Source organism: Taeniopygia guttata, chromosome Z (genome assembly GCF_048771995.1).
Source record: "Taeniopygia guttata chromosome Z, bTaeGut7.mat, whole genome shotgun sequence".
Taxonomy (NCBI): domain Eukaryota; kingdom Metazoa; phylum Chordata; class Aves; order Passeriformes; family Estrildidae; genus Taeniopygia; species Taeniopygia guttata.
The window spans coordinates 58,932,049-58,948,286 of NC_133063.1; the positions used below are offsets into that span (position 1 = coordinate 58,932,049).

Consider the following 16,238-nt stretch of genomic DNA (forward strand, 5'->3'; position numbering starts at 1 on the left):
CACAATTAAGTGCTGTAGAAGTGTACAGTCTTCCAATTAATTTTCTTATATTTTAATTAATATAGCGTACATTTTGTTGTCAGAGTTTACAAAGTAGTGCTTCACTACTACTTCACCATTCTTAGGTTCATGGTCTGTAACTCTTGGAATTCTTTGCTTGTTCAGAAACTGCACTCAGCTCTAATTCTGAATGTTTTTAATGCCTTACACTGGCATGTTGTCATGTAGTACACAAACACTCAGTGTTGCTGGCCTCACTGTTTTCATTGTGGGGACAGTGTGAAGGAGATTTTAAAAAATTAAGCAAGCTTGAAACAAAACCAAAATACCTGCAGTCAACTAACAGGAAAAAACACCCACCCTGAAACACATTTTAGGCCCTCAATAAAGATTCTTCTTGGATTTTAAATCCTTAGGTTTATTTTGAACTGCATTTGTGATTAATAATTAATAGTGATATTCATTTAATTTCAACTGCAAGTATTCAATTAATGTTGGATTAATTAATCTGTATAGAGAAATTAATTTTTTTTTGCAGGTTAATATCAGTGGAAGAGCTGGACTGTAGTTTCAATGAAATTGAAACATTGCCTTCATCTGTTGGGCAGCTCTCAAATATAAGAACCTTTGCTGCAGATCATAACTTTTTAACTCAGCTGCCATCAGAGGTATGTATTTAATTGCAAGTCTGTAAAATGAATATTTTAATGTGTTTATATAGTCTGTGCAACTTGTGAATAACAAATTATTAATTTTTGAGAGGATTTTTTTTGTGTATCTTTTTAAAGGAGGATGTGTACAAATATACAAGTCTATAAATAATGAAATTTAATTTTTTTAAGCAACGAGTATGAATTTGTTGCTAAGTATTGAAACTAAAAGGTTTCATTTGTAAGAATAAACTTTCAAGGCAAAATAGCCTCAATACTCATTGTTTTTAAAACGTTCATATTTATGTTGTAAAGATGAATTAATTCTTTTTATGTTTTTTTTATTTAGATTGGAAACTGGAAGCATGTAACAGTGTTGTTCCTGCATTCTAATAAGCTTGAATTTCTCCCTGAAGAAATGGGTGATATGCAGAAATTAAAAGTCATCAATCTGAGTGACAATAGGTTTGTCAATACTTTTAATCAAATAGAAGTTGTATAAAATGTAACAATAATGTAGAGGGATTGTTATGAATACATTATGGCTATCTTTTCTTATCTCACACGTAGCTCAGAAAGTGACTGAGATGTATTTAATGTATTATTGTTATATTCTGGATCTTGCAGCTCCATTGTACTAAGCTGTCTTTATTTTAATGACCTGGCAGATGCACTGAAGTGTAGCTTTACTTATTCATTATTGTTAGCATCTGTTTTTCCAGGGAATTACTTGGTTATTTTCATAAAACTTTTGATTCTTACTTAAAGATTAACAGCTTCTTGAATTTCCTATGAAGCACCCAACAGTATCATAGGATAGTGTAAAAGACCTCGGTGTTCTGCACAGGGGGAAAAAAGTTGTCTTTTATTAGAGATGTTCATTAAAAATAGACAAAATGTTTAGCTTCGGGGAATTGATAGTTTATACAATTGAAGTATAGTGGGAGAGAGAAATAGCAGAGCTCCCTCTCCTGTTCTGTCAATTCAGCTTCTCTGTACTCTCTCTGTAGCTTGATTTATCCCTTAATGCCAGAGCACCCATTATGCATGACAGCCCAGTCCCCATACATGTATTTTTTAGAAAAAAATTATTTTCAGGTATAACACATTGCCTTCATTGGCATGTATATTGACAGATAAAATGGTGAGGGTTCAGATTTATTAATTCACATTAATTGTCTTTGTATTCATGTCACCCAGTTGAGTTAAATTCAGGTTACAATGTCAGTTCTTTATTTTAAGCTACTTGCTGTACTGGGCAGATGAATTTTTCTTGTTTGGTTGGTTATTTTTAAAATTTGAATTTTAATTAATTCTGTAGCCTTTCAAGTCTCACTATTAAGTTAACTTGATATGAAAATGTCCTTTTAAAATACTTTGCAGACTAATGCAGGATTGTTTAAAGTCTTAACAGTATGGCTAAATGTACTTACATATATTCTTGTAATTTACAGACTAAAGAATTTACCATTTACTTTTACAAAACTGCAACAACTCACTGCTATGTGGCTATCAGACAATCAGGTAAGGATTTTTAAATATTGAAAATAAATTATTGTTATTTCATTCCTAATGGGATTGACAAGAACAGAGCCATCTGCTAAATAAAGAGACCTAGTCCTGTGTAAATCTGTACTTTTTTGACATTACTATGTCAATTCTCCTTAAGTAACCAACACAGAGCTTTCCTGTCTCAAGGCTCATAATCCTCGAGAAATTCTGTGGTGAGGAAATGCAATTTAACAGATATTGAAAAGGTTTTTGGTTTTGTTGTATTTTCTCTGGGCTTTTTAGGATTTTTTTTGGGGTTGTCTTTGTTTTGTTTATTTGGGGTTTTTGGTTGCTTTTTTTCTTTTTTTTTGGCTTTTTTCTTTGGTTCTTGGGGTTTTTTTGGGTGTTTTTTGAGGTTTTTTGGGGTTTTTTTTGTTTGTTTGTTTGTGGGGGTATTTTGTTTGTTTTGGTTTGGAGGTTTTTGTTTGTTTTTTTGTTTTGTTTTGTTTGTTCAGGCTAATTTACTTAGATGAGTTTAGTGCTTGATAAGCTTGAACTTGAACATGTAGACATGTAGCCTGCTGTTGCTTTCACAGCTATACCAGGGGGAAACTCAGCATGCCTGGTTTTGAGCTAGATTTCCTGCCACACCTTTGAACTGTGTGACTGTTCAACTTTGAAGCTCTTAAGCAATAACTCGTGTGTTTGTATTTTTCCTTTTTATTAAAGTCCTTGATATTATGCTGATTTCTTAAGGGCATTAAAGTCTATATAGGGTTGTCAGAAATCCATTAGCCAGAGACATTCACTTTTACTAAAACAGTAATTTCAAGAATCTTCTACCTTTCCCTATAAAGGGTTCAATCTGGTCTCAAAATAAAAAGACAAGAGTGCTGAATTTTTATATGATTGTCTGGAGTTTTATATAGCGAAATATGTCTATGCATTTCTGATCAGTGTGCTTAGTGGTAAGTACCAAAAAGAAACTGGGTTGCTTTTTGACTATCTAGTATTGTCTTTTTACAAAAGAGTTTGCTGAGTTTGTCCTCAATCAAAAAGCCTCTCAACAGTCAAATACAGACATATTAATGTCTTCATTTTGTGAAAATTATTCAGAGGAGAAATGGTTTAATTCAAGGGAGAGTAGTCTTCAAAGTCATGGGACAGGCATGCTCTGTGACATATAGGTCGTATTTACTTTTTTATATATATGCATATATATTCTCATAACATAGCCTTCTTTCATTTACTTTGTAGTCTAAACCACTTATCCCTCTTCAAAAAGAAGCTGACCCTGACACACAGAAAACAGTACTTACTAATTACATGTTCCCTCAGCAACCCAGGACTGAGGAGGGTAAGGAATTTCTGAAGTTACCTGTCACAGTGGTCTCTCTTGAAAATAATAATGGGAAGGCTTCCTGCTAATAAGATTTTCATTAAATAATGCTTAAATACTTAAATGCATAAAGCTTGGTGTATACTTGCAAGAGATGATGAGTTGTGTCTGATGACTGAGAAGAGTAATTTAATGAGATTTAGATGTTCTAGATGAAATTCTATATGAAACTATTTCAGTGAGTAAAGTGAGAAATGGACTAACAGGAACACGTGGTGATTGCCACTCTCAGTATGACACCCTCATTACTTCCAAAAGAGTTTAATGGTTTGGGGTGAAATTCTCTTACACAAGTGTTAGCTTCAAACTGACTATTTTACCAAAATGTTTCCTTCATTACCAAGTATGTACTTTTTGAAAAGTACATAGTATTCCCTGGTTTATTTTGAAATTAAAAAAAAAAAAATGAATCCATAAACAGCACATTGCTCGCATGTAATTTGAACTGGTTCCTGGCTTTTGGTCAGGAACTCATAGTGATAGTAAAGTTTATTATAATATTTTCAGATGTGTTAAAGTTTTAAGTTTACCCAAAAAATGCAGAGTAACAAATATTCCATTGCACTTTCTGAGCCCTAAAATTAAGTATTTTTCTATGTCAGATATAGAAGTAGTTAATACAAACAATCTTGGCATTGCTAGTAAAGGATATAAATTTTCTGGGTGGTAGTGGCAAATTTATTAGACTATTTGTCATGCTAAAAGTAGAACCTGGCTGATGTAACACCAAGGCATGCTAAAATAGGAGACATTAGGTACCTGCAAGATTTTTTTCATCTCTTGTAAAATTAAGTGTGAAACACTTGTATCCAAAGTCCCTGTCAAGTAAATTAGTGCTGCAAAATCATGCAGATTAATTTAACCTTCAGTTTTAGATGCTTATATTGCTTTAGGAATAGTAAGATACGATTCTCTTACTAAGTCATTCTTAGTTTTCATTTTAAAATTTTCATTAAATTAAATCAGATTAATGTTTTTACCTGTGCTTAATAATGTCAAGCACTGATAACAGGTTATATAAATCTATACAAGTATAATTAGTGTTTATATACTTATGCACACAAATACATTATTTCATATTTATATATAGAATAAAACTGCTTAGCAGATTTCTGCTGAGAATTTTCAAATGTGAATGTTAAGACTAGTGTACAGCTAAGCATATGATTTTCTTTTTAAAGATAGGGATTTTTCTAATATGAAAGTACAGTCAAATTCATAAAGCAGTGGCATTGCATGCAGTCTTCAATTAATGATGCTGTTAAGTCTTTCATCTTTTAAAAAGAATGAATACAAAACACAAGAATCCCGCTCAAGAGAAAGAAAAAGAGTATATTTTGATTTACATAATGTAGCCTATTCTTATAGGAGCTTCTTTGGGTTTTTTTTTTCCAGTTATGTTCTTATCTGATAATGAAAGTTTCAATCCATCTCTGTGGGAGGAACAGAGGAAACAGCGTGCTCAGGTGGCATTTGAATGTGATGAAGACAAAGATGAGAGAGAGGCACCACCTCGGGTTAGTATTAAATTTATTTTTGCATATACGGTGCTTCCCCCCCTCTTACTTCCACCCTTAATCTCAGCCTTTTCCTTACTTTGTTTATGGGTTTCACTCTGCTGAATAAATCAAGTCATCAGTTTAGAGTATCTAGCAGGATGAACCACTATGGTTTGGATTTTTTTGTTGTGTTTGCTTTTAGTTTTGGTGTTATTTCGCCAGATCATTTTCAGCAGGGCACAACGGAAGAACTCAAGCTGATACTTGGCAGTGTAGGGCCTAACTAGGATGCAACCTGAGTAATAGTGCTGTGGAGAACAAGTGGGGAAACCATGATAAATCCTGATTTTAAGTGAATTATAGTTGGCTTAATCCTTGCTTGGAATCATTGGACATGCTGGGGGAAAGGGAGTGAAAGTGATTCATAATCTTGCCTGGTTGTATAAGCTTATGTGTGCCTCAATGCCAGCAGACTTGAGTATTGAGGTATTCTAGAGTATTCAGTGTTGTGGCCTAATTAATTAATTGTTTTAAAGCTTATGTTTTAGTTCTGACATTTAAATAAGTGTAGAACCTTATTGCCTTTTGTTACACAGGAGGGCAATCTGAAGAGATACCCAACCCCATATCCTGATGAACTGAAGAATATGGTCAAAACAGTCCAGACAATTGTACATAGACTAAAGGATGAAGAATCAACTGAAGATAGTGCCAAGGAGTCAAAACGAGAAGTCCAGACAGTTTCTGTAAAAGATGTGGGGGTAAAGGTTAGAGATAACATTATCTTCTGGTTTTGCAAGAAATTCCAAAGACTAAATTGTCATTGGTTCCTTTTAATTCTCTTCTCCCTTCCCTCTGACGCTTTAGAAAGAAAAATTGTTAGATTACAGACCCAGTTTACCTTTTGTCCACCTAAGGAGATCTGTAACAGACATCTGGTTTGCAGTAGCAGTCTGACTCCTGCACTAAGAACAAGAAAAGTGACCTAATTCTCAGGCACATACAAACTGTGGATGTGCTGCCTTCTTTGGTTTCTGGAGGATGGCATCTCTGATCCTCTTTCATCTGCAGACTTCACAATGAAATTTGGATAATCTTGAAGTTTTTTGCTGCTCATGACTGAAAGCTTTGTGTGGTAACAAGCAGTAATAGCAGACTGGCAAAAGTGTCCCAAGTCTCTTAAGAGCTTGATGCAGCATGGTAGAAGATAGGACTACTTTCTGGTGCTCACATAGAATCACTGCAGGTATTGGCCTGTTTGACTTTTTTCATATGACTGGTACATGTTGAAATATAATGGTATATATTGACACCAGTAAGGATAAGAGTCAGACTGATTGACACAGGGTGGGGACTGTACCTTAGTTATCTATGGTGTTTTCTTAGCATTTTATACCTGGTGCATTCTGTTCTTTACAATTTCAGAGCTCAGATTTTTCCATTCCAAATTTTCCCAAAATATATAATGCTGGGTCTGTATGTTGCTAAAAGGGTTTCAGGGTGCTTTCTCTGCTATTACGCTTAATTTTGTAGACCTCAGAAGTTGGTTCAATAAAGAATAAAGCCGATGAGAGAAAGCAATATTCAGCAGGAAGCTCTGTGCAGAAGCCTAGTGAACCAGAAGCTGAGCACAGCACTGCAAATTCACAGATGACTGCACTTGTTAAAACCTTGCAGAAAACGAAAACAACTGTCAACCATGAGGACACGCTTGAGGTATGGCATTGCTATGAGCATTATAGCAGTTAGAAATTCTGCTGGTGTTGTACTGAATTTGTTCTTCTGGGAGATGAAAATTTCTGTTGACAATAGAAGAAAATTGCCCTCCATAAATGTTGTAAATTCACACAGTTTTCAATACAGTACTTTTCTTGCTTCAGATTGTATTAAGTAAAAGTTGAAACGGCTAATAAAAAGTTCATAATAAAGCATGCATGCATTTAAAGAAAGATAATGCAAACTCAGTTAAAGGTTGATATACACTGTGAAAAGACTCATACTTCTGTAGAATTCTCTAGTTGTTTGACTGTCAGTACTTCACTAAATAACCACTTTTAATTATTTCTGAAATGAGAAACGTCAGTGATAACAATAAAATGTTTCTGTGTCCAAGTGATCATGCACACGCATTTCAAATGAAAAGTGGAAAGGGATTTTAAAAATATTTACTCCTCTGTATTTAGTAGTAAGCTGTCAGGAATATTACTTGGAATATACTTACTATGGTCCTTCCCTTGCAGTGGAGGATTTTAAACTTCTGAACTTTGGATCTCTGTGTCAAACACCATGAATTTATATATTTAGAAAATTTGAGATTGATTACAAATTTTGGAAGTTGTCATTCACTCAGTTCAGTCACAACCTGTGCAATACATTTTTCATAATTCCACAAGTGATTTTTTTGCCCATGTGGTGTAAGCTGTGGAATGTGCCTAAATCATACAGTGAAAAGACTTGAGTGACAGGCAGTAGTGGCTGTCACTGGCTACTTCCCCGCTAGTATGTTCCTGCTTCTACATTCTTCTTGAAAATACTGGTATTGACATTTTTTCTTTAATTTTAAAATGTGATTTCAGAAGATCATGACAGTTGTCTAATGATAGTGACAGTAATTCTTTGTTGCTGTAGTAAGTATACGAGTCAGGTACAGTGATGTCCTTGTTTGAATGTATTTCCTTATTTCCTGCTGGTAACACTGTTGCAGAATCCAGATAGCTAAACTTTGCCTGTGTGTAAGCTTTTCATTTCAGCAATGATTACGCTTACATGTCACATCCAAGAGGAAGGGCATGTGGTAGATATAGTGAGCAGGTTGGTTGTTTGGATTGTAGAGAAAAGCCAATGGATTTTTATTTTTTATTTTTAATTAGGACTGTTATAGCTTGTTTGTTAAGTCTCAGTCAAGTTTGTCCTTCCTGCAGACGTAAGAACTGGCCAGATATTTGGTATCATGAGAAGATGATACTCCAATAGGTTCCATGCATTAAGTGTTCCAAAACAGTAAGAAAAGTGACTATTGGTAGGCTTTCTTTGCAATTTGTAATGTGGATTTTGTAGCAGGAAGCATGTTTACTAGAAAGAAATTTCTGCTTTGAGGAAAGGTTTGTTGGGGATTTATTTTTTCAAAATATTACTGAAAACAATTGAGTTTTGAAGATAAATGAGTATAGGGCTAGCAGTAGGATATTACAGTAGGAAGTGAATCAGTTACATGGCTCCTCTTGCAGCAGCTTTGTCTGTTAATCTCTCTCATAAGTGCGCTGAGTTCCATTTTTTGGTTCAGAACTAGTGAGTACTAGCTTAAATGTGTTCAGTATTGCTTTTTGTCCACCATTGCTCTTGAAGTTAAGTGACTTCTTTTCCTTTTGGAATTTACCCCTGGCAAGCTACCCTTATTCTGTTTCTGTTAGATAGATTAGGCAAGCCAAGCTCCTTCGGTTTTTTCTCACAGCGTATGTCTCCATTCCTAGGATTGACTTGGTCATGGCTACTTAATAGCTGTTTGAGCTCTCCTTTTTAAAACCAGTACCCAGCTGGTCAGTCTGCAGTGTTTGCTGGTTCAGTGATCACTTTGTGACTTGGACTCAACTGGATATTCTCTTCAGTGCTAGAATGAAGGCTTCATCTGCTTGTTCCAAGAGTGTCATCCCACAGAGTTCAGCAGTGACAATGCAAGTCTGAAATTGCTGCTTCTTAAAGATAATTCAGTTGACTTGCACTACAGATACGCTACAGAATTGTTTTGCTTTGCCTATGTTATGTGCTTAATTTATCTTTTTACCCCTTTATTGTTTAGTGGGTGATAGTTTAGCATTTACTTACCTTTGAAGTATTCTGCGAAACAGATAGCATAATGCTGTTTTTCCTTTAGCAGGAGTCAGAAGAACTCTCCTCTGACGAAGAGATGAAAATGGCAGAAATGCGACCACCACTGATAGAAACCTCCATAAACCAACCAAAGGTGGTAGCCCTGAGCAACACCAAAAAAGGTAAGATACCATAAAAAGCATTGAAAGTGTTTGTGATTTCGATAATTTCTTGACTCAAATAAATGTGGTTAGTTTTTAAAATTAAATTAAGTAAAAGTAGGCTTATGTTTTATATTTTAAAAGAAAGATTTTTCCTAGCTAAGCAATGAAAGAGGGGAAAATTGCATATACTGGAGTACATGTCTTGATTTTTGTCAGTTTAAATCAGACAGGAAGAGAAGTGGTGTATATTTTGGGGGTTTTGAAGCTTGAATACACTCTTGATGTCCTTAAGAAAAGGATTGCAGACAGTGGTATTTATATTAGAAATACTCTGTATCTCTCCCTTCACCCAGATTTTGTGAATTCTTGCTGCGATAGGCAGCTGCTATAACTGCTTCTATAGGCAGCGGCATCCCTTTTTTAAATTTCTCTACCGAAACTGTGCTCTCTTCCTAAGGTTTAAGAATAATCCTTTCTTGTGAAAACTCTTTCTCCAGAGTTATTTCACTCTTTTATTTTTCTTTGCTCCTCTAGCACGAAAATTCTGAATCTATTTTTTTATTAGCTAAATTTTATATCCTCTGAAATAGAAATTTCCTTAAGAGTAAGAAATGGCCTAGGATTCAGAGAAAACATGATATATAAAGAGGATACAAATAATATTTTGCGTCATATGATATCCAGGTCTAGTACTTCAGGACAAAAGGCTTTTTGGGACATTAGATGTAAAAAGGTGAGATTTGGTGAGGAAATCCACATGGTGGAAGCAGGAAGAGTCTGCTGAGGATCACATACAGATGAAAAGGTGGACATCCAGTGCTTGGATTTTTTTGTCTGACTAAAGTACCAGGTCAAAACTTCTTTCTTGTCCCTGAAGACAGGCATTAGTTCCACAAAATATATATGCTTTTGGCATCTGTAACTGGCTTGAAGCAAAAATTTAAATGTATTTGTTTCTACACTCATGTCAGAATCACAGCTGCCTTGCATTCCCCCAGAGAAATTATTTTAATACGGATGTAGGATGTAAGTATGCATACATTATGCAAGAATCAATGTGCACAGGGGTAAATTACTCTGAAAATGTTGTCTAAGGGATCTGCAAAGCATGGGCATGCATTGAATTTAAAATCTGCATAAGAACATTTTTCATTGCTGATTTTTTACTTTACCTAAAAAGCTATAGTGAGCTTATCCAGTGGTCTAGATAGTTTCAGAGTAAATAGTTGGTCTAGTAAATAGCTTTAATAATGATAGAATATTTAAAATCAGGAATGATGTACCCTTTCAAAATACTGCATGTGAAGCAGTGTGCTTTGTTTTCTTAGAAGCCAATAGACTCGTGTAATGGACAATTCTCAAATCCATATAGTAACAGAAATATGATTTGGTAGATATTTTAAGGGAGTATTCAGTAATATACCACTCGTGTATGACAAGGGAAATGGAAATAAAGCAAGAATTTAGATTTAATTAGCAGATGAGGCCTGTTTACATTAGGCCAAATATTAAAAAAAAAATAGGAACTATTTCCAACAGTAGGTTTAAATGAACTTTGCAGAGATGTTAGCTTACATTTTAGTTTCTGGTCGTAAGAATTACTGAAGAACAAGAGGCAGTTTCTAAATACTATACATACATATATGACATGACTATTAAGATCTGTGTATCTAACGAAATTGGCACATTTTTATTTCAGATGATTCAAAAGATACTGATTCTTTATCAGATGAAGCTACCCACAATAGTAATCAGAATAACAGCAACTGTTCCTCTCCTTCTCGAATGTCAGATTCTGTTTCCTTAAATACTGACAGTAGCCAAGATATTTCTCTCTGTTCTCCTGACAAAGAAACACATGCTGCTGTTCTATCCAAAATCAGGTTTGTAAGATACTGTGGATCACTAAGAAAATGCATTAGAAAAATGTTGCTTAATATTTTATATGGTGTTCCTTCCTTTAATTCATTCATTTATCATTCATTAAATATTTCAAATATCAGCGTTTGATAATAGGGTTAATAATGTTCTCTTAAGGCTAATAAAGTTCTCAAAAAAACTTTCAGAGACTAGCTTTAGTGTACAATATATGGGTATACAATACATAATATAATAATATTATATATACATATTATAATAATAGGGTGTAATATTTTTATCTTTTTTTTTAATCCCTACAAAATACATCAATATGCCATTTAAAAAGCCCTGTGTTTTTATTTGCTTAATTTTGAAAATAAATTTGACTGCTGACATGACTATTAAAGGTTTTTAAAAACTTACAAAGAATGGAATTACAGGTTGTTACTCTTCTAGGAGTTTTAGTTTAAAAGTGCCATTTTTCGTAAAAACTGCTAATACAAACAGGAAGATTGTCCAAAATGGAAACTAAAATAAATTAATAAAAACAGTAAGTTGTTATCACTTTGTATTTGAACCTTTTGAACTGTTTTTAATTATTCTTGTTGAATTTAAACAAAACTTCTGAAGCCACACGATGTAAAAACATTTCCCAAATGAGCTCTTTATAGACTGTTTCTTCTATACAAGATAGCAAATCACAAATCTGTTTCTTTGTCCTGTTTTGTATGCCCAGCATGATTGGATATTAATGGTAACCTTTTTTCCTAAAATGATACTTAGAGAAATATATTAATTATTAGGAGAATTTCTTTAAGAGCCATCTTTTTTTCTTCCAGGCAAGAAGATGAAAATTTGAATAATCTCTTGCAAAATGGAGGAGAGTTGAGTATTACAGTGGAAGAAAAACTAAATGTGAAAGAGAAGGTTACAAATTTGTCTGAATATGAATTGAGCATTGAAGAAAGATTAGGCCTAATAGGAAAAGGTGTTGATCTAAGCACTCCTATGGAGGAGTCTCACAAATTAGACCAAATAAACATGAATATCAATAAACTTGTTAGTGAAGAGGCAGTGCCAGTTCCTGTAGAAAAGTTAGAAACACAGAAAATTGTTTCAGCAATGGGCTTTTTGAATAAGAACGCAAAAGAAGAAAGTGAGCACTTGGAAAATGGAAATAAACATCAAGTAAATAAAGTAAATGGACTTCCTGAGGAAACAGTACAGTCTCCCAGTAAAGAAAAACTAGCAAAAAGCACTACAGTTGATGGGGATTCTGCTGAGCTGTCTGTTTCTAGAAGCACTGAAGATTTGTCTCCACAGAGAAGTGGTCCTGTGATGAAATCTCACAGCATCACAAGTATGGACAACGGTGGGCTGAAAATCTATGATGCTGTAAATGAGAACGGATCTCAACAACCAAACTTGGTGGTGAAATCAGGATCTGATACTGCAGATGGAAAAAATATAGTCCGAAGTAAATCTGCTACTCTCCTCTATGATCAGCCTTTACAGGTTTTTCCTGGGTCATCGTCATCATCTGATTTAGTATCTTCTACAAAAACGGTGTTCAAGTTTGACTCAAATCACAATCCTGAAGGTGCTAATGTAGTGAGGGGATCAGTGACAGGTGGTGCACAGATGCTCTGTGCTCCCCAATATAATATTCAGTACAGCAGCAGTGCAGCAGCAAAAGATGCCTTGTGGCCCCAGAAACAAAATACCCAAGCAGAACAGGGCACTTTACCTCATTCACGTCTGCTTAGGTCTGACAGTACAGAAACTCCCAGTTACGTAAAGCATTCTGGCAACATGAATTTCTCCAATCATAACAATGTCCGGGCCAGCGCTGTGTACAACGCTCACCAGCGGATGGCTGGGAGACACACAGATCTGTGGGCTGTTCCACCAGGTGACAGACTGCTCCCAGGAGCAACCAGGCACACTCTTCAAAGGCAGAGCAGTGTATCTTCTACAGCTTCCATAAATATTGGGGATAGTGGACCTTCAAGACGAGCTCAAGTTCCTGAAGGGGACTACTTAACATACAGAGATTTGCATTCAATGGGAAGAGCTGCAGCAGTAATGTCAGGACAGCAGAGGCCTCTCTCTGCTCGGACATACAGCATTGATGGTCCTAACGTGAGCCGGCCGCAGAGCGTGCGGCCCTCGGTGAGCGAAATACCAGAAAGAACTATGTCAGTCAGTGACTTCAATTACTCGCGGACTAGCCCCTCCAAGAGATCCAACCCAAGGGTTAACTCCGAGCACTCATTGTTAGACCCTGCAGGAAAAACTAAAGTCCCTCATGACTGGAGGGAGCAGGTGCTGCGACATATTGAGGCAAAAAAGCTAGAAAAGGTAAAAATAATAATTCTCTTTTTTTCCCTACTTTTCTGTTACCTAGATACGGAATAAGGTAAATACTGTTTTGAACAGCTTTTAATTACTATTGAAAATCTTAACTTTGAGCCTGCTTTAAAAAGATAAATGTGTTTTTGATGAATATCTGAGAAACACTCAGGTGGTAGACTGAACTAAATGAACTTTTCCCCCAAAGCAAAAAGAAACGTGCTGTTGTTTTTACCTCATACTTGCCAGCTTAGCCAGATTACTTTTGAATACATTAAATAATGTTATACAAACCTGCTGGACTGCAAGGCCAGCTCTTTTAAGGTAATTTTTAAGGTAAATTTTATTGTAGCTTTGTATTCACAATTTACTAAAATGCTCCCTTACACTTCTTGATCTTTCTGTTCTGTCTTTTTTTCACCCTATTTCTTTTCTATAAGAACAAGGAAAAAGAAAATCAGTAAAATCTATTTAGAAGTATAGGTCTGCAGCTTTAGTTACTGAGGAATTCAAAAGCTGTAATTATCATGTATTTGCCTCCAAGCCAGTTATCTTTTGAAGTTGGGTATCTGACAGATTGTTGAATGACTATTTATTGCTTGCTGTGAGATGAGAACACTTAAAAATCTTGTTCATTTCAGAAAAATCACAGTAGGTTTTGATATAAGTAGAGATGATGAACAGGATTCTTTATGTACTGTAAATGCCATCAAGAATTTGAGCTGATAAGTAGAGCTGAACAATTATGTATCTTCAAAGAATGTAAGTAGAGCCTGGAAGAGAGTATAATCGGTGTTGTCCTGCCAACTCAGTTGAAAATATCATCACTAAAAATGGCTTGAAATTCATTTAGCCAGATCACGTTTCTTTGGAAGAGAATTGAGTAAAGTATCCAAATTACATTTTGATTGTGCCAGCCAGATGGATTTTGTTTTTTGGTTTATTTTCTAAGAACATAGTTTGCTTTGTAATTATTATGGTAAATACTTGAATATCTGTGATGGCTAGAGAAATTTAATTGGAGATGGTTGGAGAAATTACTTTTAACTATGATTTTTCTTCAGAAATCCCAGTATTTGGGGGAGGGGTTTGCTTTTTGTTTTTGGGGGGGTTTTTTTTGGTTGCATTTTTTGTTTCGAATTGCATAAATTTTGGTGACAGAAGAGGATGGGTTTTTTTTTTTATAGACACCTGCACAAAAGCTGTACATATTCTTCTGATCCATGTGGTCACCCGCAGTAGGACGTGTCTTAGGGGTAGTACCCTGCTGTCGTGTGGGGACCCCTTGTCCCACAGGAGGGTCACTAATCTCACCGTGTTCCAACTCTAATAAATGTGCATTCCCTCATTTTCCATTCTCCTGGATGGATGTATCAAATGTTACATGAAGTGACCAGAGAAGCAAAAAGACCAGCAATCCTTGAATACAGAGGGAAGCAGAGCTTCAGTGCTCTGCTAGTGCAGTTTGTCTATTGCTTGTTCACTGGCATGTTAGGAGCTGTGTTTAATGCAGCAGTGATACCTGTTTGGGTCTGCAGCAGTGTAGACACCTTTACTTACATTGACTGCCTGACTTGATTCTCTTTATATCTGACAATACTTTTCATTATACTTTATATATAAACTTCATTTTTTCCTACCAGACTGATGTGGAATAACTGCTATTGAGATGTTAGCTGTGCATTTAATTTAACAGATCTCTTAAGTCTGTTTTTTTATGTTTCTTTTGTACTGGCCTTGAAGTTTTTTTAAAGTAGCCTTAACATTCTGAGACTTACTTATGGGTTTAAAGTGAATGTGTATATTGAATTGTCTACTTTATATTCTTTAGGGTATAAGCGACTTAAAAAGAAAAATCTGAATTTTGAGAAATATCGATACGATCCTGTATGGCAGCTGGCAGATATGATAATGTGGAAATTTTAGCAATCAACTGAATATTTCTTAGTTCTTTTTAAATAATGGTTTAGTTATTTCTGTTTGTAATTTAAAAAAATTAGCCAAGTGGTTAGGATGTTTTATCTATAAAACAGATTTCTGAAATGTTTTGAAATCTGAAAAAAAATCCAGGAATTAACAGAACTCATTTAAGGAACAAAATTAATTACAGAGCTTGTTTAAGGAACGTTTATTGGAAACTACTTTGACAAAACTTTCATGGATTTAAAATGGCACTTTTTTTTTTTAAACATAAGATGCAACACTGAAAAACACACATATACAAAATTAAGCATTGTGATGAATATTTAATACCTATTTTCTTGACCATTATGGATTAATAGTACTACTACTTGTGCTATGACTCTACTGTTACTGAATTTAATCATGTTTATCATTTCTATGCTTAAAGATAGAAATGCTTATTAGGAAGGAGTGTGTACTGGGCTTTTGGGGATTGGTTTTGTTGGTGGTTGGTTTGTTTGGTTGTTTTATTTTCTTTTTTTAAGTTCCTGAAAGACATGTTCTATTTTTATAACATTTAGCAACTGAAGAGAGAGGGAGGAGTGAACCCACTTAAATTTGTCCAACAGTGTCTGCTTGTTGGACAAATGGAGAAACTAGTTTGTTATTTATTAGCCTTTTTTACCTGAGATAGGTAGGAAAGTCTTTTAGGAGTTTAATTTGCATAAGCAAAAATACAAGCTAGTTTTAAGTCTAACAAAAACGATTAACAACGGGTTCCAGCCAAATAGCTAGCATTTGTAATAAGCTTTACCTTTAATAAGCTGTAAGGGTCGTGGTATGGGCCATTCATTTAGGAGTTGAACTTCATGATCCTTATGGGTCCCTTCAAACTCAGAAGATTGTGTGTTTCTGTGAAATGTAGAGAATAACTAAAATTACCCATCTGAGTGAATGAAGGTGTAAACAGTTCATGAGACCATTTGTAAATAGAAATTCTGCATATATTAGAAGAAACAATTTGCTTACCTGATGCATAGCATATTTTATTGGGGGATACAGGAGCTTATTTAAATGTCAAACTGCTCTCTAGTGGCTGTATACATAAGATGTT

General features: G+C 34.9%; 1 protein-coding gene across 16 annotated transcripts in view; it reads left to right on the plus strand.

Moving 5' to 3' along the window:
• The window catches only part of ERBIN (erbb2 interacting protein), a 117,196-nt gene that overhangs the window by 85,760 nt on the left and 15,198 nt on the right, over positions 1-16,238 (plus strand). For 11 of the 16 annotated variants that reach the window (XM_072922097.1, XM_030257596.4, XM_030257602.4 and 8 more), the window contains 10 exons: positions 539-668; positions 1,000-1,115; positions 2,105-2,174; positions 3,399-3,498; positions 4,936-5,057; positions 5,636-5,806; positions 6,573-6,755; positions 8,911-9,028; positions 10,710-10,893; positions 11,710-13,231. In XM_072922097.1, coding sequence (XP_072778198.1) covers positions 539-668; positions 1,000-1,115; positions 2,105-2,174; positions 3,399-3,498; positions 4,936-5,057; positions 5,636-5,806; positions 6,573-6,755; positions 8,911-9,028; positions 10,710-10,893; positions 11,710-13,231 — 2,716 coding nt within the window. The remainder of the gene's footprint in view (positions 1-538; positions 669-999; positions 1,116-2,104; positions 2,175-3,398; positions 3,499-4,935; positions 5,058-5,635; positions 5,807-6,572; positions 6,756-8,910; positions 9,029-10,709; positions 10,894-11,709; positions 13,232-16,238) is intronic. The other 5 variants (XM_072922102.1, XM_072922095.1, XM_072922099.1 and 2 more) reach the window with 2 other exon arrangements.